This window comes from Balaenoptera musculus, chromosome 10, assembly GCF_009873245.2.
Source record: "Balaenoptera musculus isolate JJ_BM4_2016_0621 chromosome 10, mBalMus1.pri.v3, whole genome shotgun sequence".
Taxonomy (NCBI): Eukaryota; Metazoa; Chordata; class Mammalia; order Artiodactyla; family Balaenopteridae; genus Balaenoptera; species Balaenoptera musculus.
In genome coordinates, this window is record NC_045794.1 from 19,385,696 (window position 1) to 19,392,960 (window position 7,265).

At 38.2% G+C, this 7,265-nt stretch overlaps 1 protein-coding gene across 1 annotated transcript; it reads left to right on the plus strand.

Annotated features, from left to right (window-relative positions):
- Positions 1 to 311: 311 nt before the first annotated feature.
- Positions 312 to 3,642, plus strand: LOC118902286 (SH3 domain-binding glutamic acid-rich-like protein 2). The gene has a single exon (XM_036866453.1). The coding sequence runs from the start codon at positions 318 to 320 to the stop codon at positions 639 to 641; it is 324 nt and encodes a 107-aa protein (XP_036722348.1). The 5' UTR covers positions 312 to 317; the 3' UTR covers positions 642 to 3,642.
- The last annotated feature ends 3,623 nt before the right edge of the window (positions 3,643 to 7,265 follow it).

Genomic DNA, 7,265 nt, shown 5'->3' on the forward strand with positions numbered 1-7,265 from the left:
GTTATTAAAAATTAACCTCGTATTTTTTTGCCATTTAAGAAAACTGTATTTGATTTGGGGAAATATTAAGCAATATAGGTTATGATATACTCTGCTACTACTTACAAAGTGACTTTTGATACATTTTAAGATTAGTAACAATGGGTGGTGAAAAGATGAGACTTTATGCCTCTTGGTATCCTTTGTTTACATTAGTTTATGTTCCCTTTTCCACTCTAAACTTTGTTTAAGGCTGAGAAAATTGATCTGCAGACCGGGCGGGAGGGAGCCGGATCCCTGCGATACTCCCAGACCGGAGCGCTGTGCCTGGCGAGAGGATGGTCATCCGCGTGTTCATCGCCTCCTCCTCCGGCTTCGTGGCGATAAAGAAGCAGCAGCAGGATGTGGTTAGATTTCTGGAAGCCAACAAGATAGAGTCTGAGGAGGTGGACCTCACGATGTCAGAAGAGCAGAGGCAGTGGATGTACAAGACCATCCCGCCGGAGAAGAAGCCTGCTCGGGGCAACCCTCTGCCACCTCAGATATTTAATGGCGACCGATACTGTGCAGATTATGACAGTTTCTTTGCATCCAAGGAAAGCAACACAGTCTTTTCATTCTTAGGCCTGAAATCACAGTTGGCATCAAAGGCAGAACCTTAGCGAAGACAAGTGGAAGAGGACGGAGATGCGTTTTGGAGCGCCCCTGGTACTCAGCACACACCTGCTTACCTAATGCATCACTGTGACAGAAGCCACATGCATTATCAGTAACTTTGCTTGCCGTGGAAAAGGTGTTTTGGGAAGACATGGGTCTAATGGGATTGCATGAGTGCTTTAAACCAAATCAGGACCATGGTGGGGTTTTTTCTTGTTTTCAGAATTGCCTGCAGTTGCCTCACTCACCCGGAGGAGGTACTGTCACCTGTTACAGGTGTGCTTCCTGAATAACTGAGTGATAAGCGGGTGGCACCATCAGAGAGAAAGTACTGGATCTGTCCTGGGTTGTAGTTGATGCCAGGATTGCTCACACCTGCTTCTCTTCAGGCTGCCAAGGTGGTATCCTTGAAATTAGTCTGCCAGGCTATTAGAATATTTTGATCAGAAAGAAAAAAAGCCATGTTGGTTCACAAAGGGCTAAAGATCTTTGCTGCAGAGTCACAAACATCATATTCCAGTGCTTGCCATAACTGAAGAAAAAGTTAGATGTGCTAGCCTCCTTTTGATAATGGAAATTCTTACCTCCATGAATCCTCCAAGCCTCTACAGATGTTTCCAGAAATCACTGTTGCAACAGTGTGTGATCAGAACCCAGTGACAGGGATGAAAAGAATTGCTGTTTTAAAAAACACATGCTTCTTTATCACTTACAAAGGAAAAGTTTCACCTAATGTGTAAGATTGCTTAAAAGATATATTTAAAGAGGTGCACTGACAGTTAATTTATAGGGACATAATCTGACTCGTACCTGAAAGCATTTCAGCTTTAGCAACTTATTTATGTGTAAGTGCACATATATTTTTAAACGCAGCTCCCCTAACTAATAGCTGCTTATATATTTTGTGAAGGGATCATATTTTTCGAGAAAGGAAGATCTCGGTTAGATATATTTTGTGAATCCTTGATGAGACAAATTAAAAATACTAATATTGCTGCACAATTTAATTTTTTTTCCTGTGTTACTTTTCATTGGTCCTCTGACTCTGCCAGCTCATATCTCTGGCCAATGCACAGTCCCGGATTTTCAGAGTAACGTAGCTACGTGTTTTCATTCCACATATGAATGCCAATGATTTTTCAGAACAGAGTACATACAAGAAAGGGGCTGTCAGAGACTCACTCTGAATTGTGCTTGGCATGTGAAATCTGTCCTTCCTTTGGAGTGGTTGCTGATAAACACTGAACCTGTCTACTTCATTAGGGCAAAGGCTCCTTTTCTGCATCCTTGTCCCTGCTCACATTTTTAGAGTTTTTAGTTGCCAAACTTGGGAATAGTCTTGAATAGAATAAATTCAGAGGGCTGCCTAAGATATTCTGCTATTCTCAGCATCCTGATGGGCCTGAGACCTGCCCTTTAGATTCTGAGCAGGAAGTTTGTAAGAAATGGAAAGAACAGAAGAATTTAGGCCCTGTCACCTGTGTTCTCTCTCCCTCCAACTTGCTAAATGTGGACTATTCTAAAGAACTTGTTGAATGCTAAAGCTGACATCCCAGCCTGAGATTTGCATCCCAGGACTACAAACAGAAGAAAAGCATGCCACTGATTCCTACGTGACTGGAACAGATACATAATCCACAATTCTCTCTCCAAGGAAAGCTGCTGTAAAATCATGGCTATGACTGCTTAGTTGGCATTAAATACAATCCAGGTCAAATTCCACTTGATAAATCCCGGGGACTATCCAGGAAATTTTTTTTGAACTGGATATTGTGTTAAAGTCTAAGAAGACTTAGAATTATTTTTTTAAGATACAGCAATTTTTTTAAAGTTAATGTTGCAATGGTCTAACTTACATTTTGTCTACTCTTGCCAGTGAGTACCAAGAAGCAACTTGGTAAGATTGAGTCTTGGGGCTGTCTGATCAATACAATACTTGCTAGACCAAGAAAGCTACTCAGAATTGTTTGTCTCAAAACTTCTGAATTACTCTGGTTGTAGTAGGCCCCGTATGGTTGTCCTAAACAGACTAGATGAATAGGGGAGCTAAATTATTTACCACAGTTACAGACCATCTACCTCACCCCACTTTTTCTTTTTTTTTTTTGGAGCAGCAAAGAAATAGGAGAGACCAGCTTCAACTGGTATTGTACTTGTTATGAGCGAGCTAGAAGCACATTGTGTGGCATTTCCCTCAGTACCCAGGCTCTGCAGAGTCCTAAGGTATTGCCCTCTGGGACCACACCATGTTCAGAGAATACTGTGTCCTTACTTGTGTTTTACCAGCTGAATTCCAAACATGTAATGGTTTTCTTCATCCCTTCTTTAACTAGCTGCCTTTAGATCTGGATAATCACAGTCTTAAAAATCTAGGAAAGAAGTGGATGGGAATTGCAGACATAGATGTAATATCAAGAGCATTTTAAGACAGAATTTTTATTTCCTATAGTAGGCTTGTTGGGGCAAAGAAAATGTGCTGCTAAAAATCAAATTATGCCATTTTAAAATGAGATAAAATACAGAGTGCCATCCTGCTAGGTATATGCAGACCAGAAGAAAATTTAGTTGGGGAAGTACTTGTTTTTCCAGATTCTGGTATTCTATTAAAATCAAAGAGGAGAAAAGGAAGATTTTTTTTTTCTCTCAGGTTCTACTATATTTTAGATTTGTTTCTGTTTTATAGATTTATTCAACACTCCCACATAGATGTTTTTATATTACATGAATTTAATAATAAACTAAACTTACTTTTGTCCTCTGTTGTTGAAAGGTACCAAAGCCTCTTTCTGGTTTGTTTTGTTTTGTTTTTTAATTTGATTTTGCTGTATAGGGTTTTGCTTTTTCTAGAAATGCTTTTCATTTAACATCTTTTCTAAAGTGTCAGAGCCCATTTTGATCTGCAAAATTATTGTTTTTAGATTTTGGTTTGTATGCATTTGTCTCTAAAGGCATTGGTGAAATCTCAGATTTTATATTCAGCATTAAAGAGGAATAAATTCCAGGAAAAAAAAAAAAGACTGAGAAAATTGAGCAATAATGAAGGAAAAGAATGTGGAAATGTGGCATTTCAGAAAAGAACATGGATATGCTATTATTCTTAGACTGCAATATTTTGTTCCATGGAAATATATCCTGACCTTAGTTCAAGATAGCCTTTGTGAACAGAAACACATCAGTTGATATCTCCATATAATTGTTGACCTAGCAACTGCCGTCCTTGCTTTATAAATATTGTCTCATTTTCGAAACTTATTTGCTTAAATAAAAACTGCTGCTATGAGGCTTATAGGTTAATTATGCCTATTCACAAAAAAATGTTTGTTTTAAATTTGTTGCTAAAAATTTCTGGATCTAGTAGCAAAACTATTGTAACATAAAAAATGCTATTTACCATTTGTAGTTAAGAGCTGATAGAGACCTGATTCACTGTGGGAGGGACCACACAAGGGTGTGAATACCAGGAGGCAAGGGTGATTGGGGGTCATCTTAGAGGCGACTGTCACAGTATATTATGCAAATTAGAGAAACAACTGTTTGTGAACAGTTTGGGGAGTCTTCAGGGCCCCTACGTATTCTCCATGGCCCCTGAATACCCTGAAGACAATGAAGAACAATTTGTCATTCTTGTGGGAAACATGGAATTAGTAGGCTGTGATCCTTGTGGCTCCTGAGCAAATGTCCCCAAGATCTGTGCGCCCTTTTCCCAGAATGTTTACATATTGCAACAAGGAAGGAGAATACGTAATATCTACATATTCCCTGTTAGAAGTTCTTCTTTGTTTAGAAACTATGCTCAACTGCTTTCTACATTTCAAGTAAAGAAATTGTCAAGAAAGTAAAAAAAAGTAAAGTAAAGTAAAAAAAAAAAGAGCAGATAGAGATAGCCCACTGACTCATCAATACTCTTACACATTGAACAACTTACATCTCTTCTTTTAGTACCACATTTTGTCAAACACATCAACATGAAATGAAAGAGATTAAACATCTTATGACTGTGTAAGTAAAACTATCATTTTAGCATTAACATTCATACCAAACATTAGAACATCCTAAACTGAAGGGAATTCTAGCCCATGATCATCTATTCTAAAAATTTGAGTTTACAGATGGTGAACCTAAATAATAAAATATATTATCCTATTAACCTATACTAAGAAACCCCCATTGCATGCAAAAGCTAATAGTTTGTCACAGCTACAAAAATGAAAAGGCAGCACCATCAGACTAATAATGCCATATGATCTGCCGTGTAATGAAAATACCAAATGTTATATTCCTGAAAAAAATGGGAATTTTTTCTCTGGCTATGGAATGTTATGTTCCCTTTGGATTATCTTCTGTGGGCCCATTTTTACCCTGAGATAATAAAAGCTTTGTATGAGTAACCTAGGATAGACTACGGTCTTTTGAAACTAACTTTTCTTACTGCCAAATAAATCTCTTTTAAATATGTTCTCTGTGAGGCAATCATGACATCCATTGGCCAACTGGATCTGGGGTTATGCCTGGATACTTTCCACATTGCACGTGGTTGTCAATTTGAATTGTGTATCAACTACCCATCATATCTGGCACATCTGTACTTAACATTGGCATTAATTTTACCCTATTGTTCTAATTGCAGTACTTTGATGTAATGACACCATTCAATTCACAGATGGTACTGGTGGGGGGTTTTCCCAAAAAAATATAATGTAATTTTAATTTGGAATGTGAGAATGCCAAAAATAAGAGCTTCATTGATTAAGTTATCCGAGCCTGCTAAACAGTTGAACATTTGAAGTACATCGGAAAAACTGGGAGAGAGAACAGCAGGTTTCAGTACCAACCTACTGCAAATGTTTTGTTTTTTTATTATAGTCTCTGGGGCTCATAAGACTTATCTGTTCACAAACTAACTTTGACATACTTAGGAAAAGCAAAAAAAAACCCTATATTTTCAAAAAAATAAACTCCTTTTTTTAAAGGTGAAATCATTTGGTGAATTGAGAGGTCTGCAATTTGAAAAGTAATCATTTAATTTAAATGAATAAATTTTAAAACTATTTAAAGGATTATCACAGATCTGATGTCCATATACATATATACATATATATACATATATGGATATTCCTGTGACATCATGAAATAAAGCCTATTACAATTTGTATTTTATAGAATCAAATCAGGGGAAAATTGAGCAACTTTCCAAAGGTCACAGCATCCCTCATTGATGGAGGAATGACTAGAATACAGATCTCTCCTTCTCATTTAAAACTATTTTAGGACACATTACCCATTTTGTTGAGTCAAAAACTGCTACCATGTTGTTTCAACAGGAAATTGACTACGGGGTGGCAAAGTGTGCAAAGGCAGGACTATTATACTTGGCTTTGGACTGGGGGCGGGAAGTGGGAGGGACGTTAACTGTATGAACAACTCATTTGAGTAATTTACCTAGAAATAAAAACAGAACCTGGAGGAAGTCATGAAGGGAATGAGAAGCATCTGACGGCAGTGTGAGTGAAAATCCAAAAGGCCTACGCCACTAATCATCCATGTACTTTAGTAAAAACAGGAGTCAGGAGCTGATAAAATTCTAACATTGCTGGGTATGTCTGATGAAGTGATAGGGTGGACTCATTGATTTTTTTTTCCGTAGACTTTTATGGGACCAAAGGATTTCCAAGGAAGAGCTCCAAAGTTCTCCCCACTTCTGTGTGAAAGACAGAGTGACTTCAGTTCAGTGATCAGGTAGGAAATGCTGTTATTTGGCCCTATAAATATTGACGGTATTGGAAGCCCCGTACCTTGAAGTTTGAGTTTTACTTCATTATAAAATTCATAGGCTGGTATGTCTTTGGGATACTTGTTTTAAATATGCAACATTCTTAGGGCAGTGGTATCCCTACACCCTGGCCCCTGCCAGTGGTCAGAGGAAGCCCCAGCCCATTAAAATTGCCAACTTTTGTTACTTGGCATAAAGGATGTGTGAACACTGTATTAGGTTATGATAGGAGGCTGGCCTGGGAGGCTGTAGATTCATTAAATAGTAACGGCTCACCTTGAACATACTTTTGGAATTTTCACCTGCATCTCTCATCACCCTCTTTCCTCCAAGGCCCTCCCATTGTTGACATAAGCTGTAGTTATTTATTAAAATGGCATCTACCATGTAAAAAGTTGTACTAAGTTCTGTTTCCATCTCTGTGTTCATTGTGGAATTTCAACATCTCCAAATTTATATCACCTTATCTGCAGTGATCAGTGTTAAAATGTTAGACTACACTTGATTTTTCTGAATTACCAGTAACTTAGGTATCATGAAGTCAATTAGAAGCCTCACTTGGGAAAGCACAAATCCTACCTCATGGTGGCTTTTCAAATCTTTAAGCATTCTTATATGCACTGGGGTCCATGGAGAGCTAATTCTGGAAAGTGTGTGTGTACCAAGAACCTTGGAACTCAGCCTCCCCTGAAAGGTTGTGACTCCCAGCTCAGTGCTTTGATATACTGCACAGAATCATGGGAAGAAGGCCATGAAAGAAGTCCTGATAGCATAAAGCTCACTCTCCTCTTAGCCAATAAAGAGGCATCTTCAATTTAGACATGCATCCTTTCTGAGTAAATAAACAGTATTACGGAGC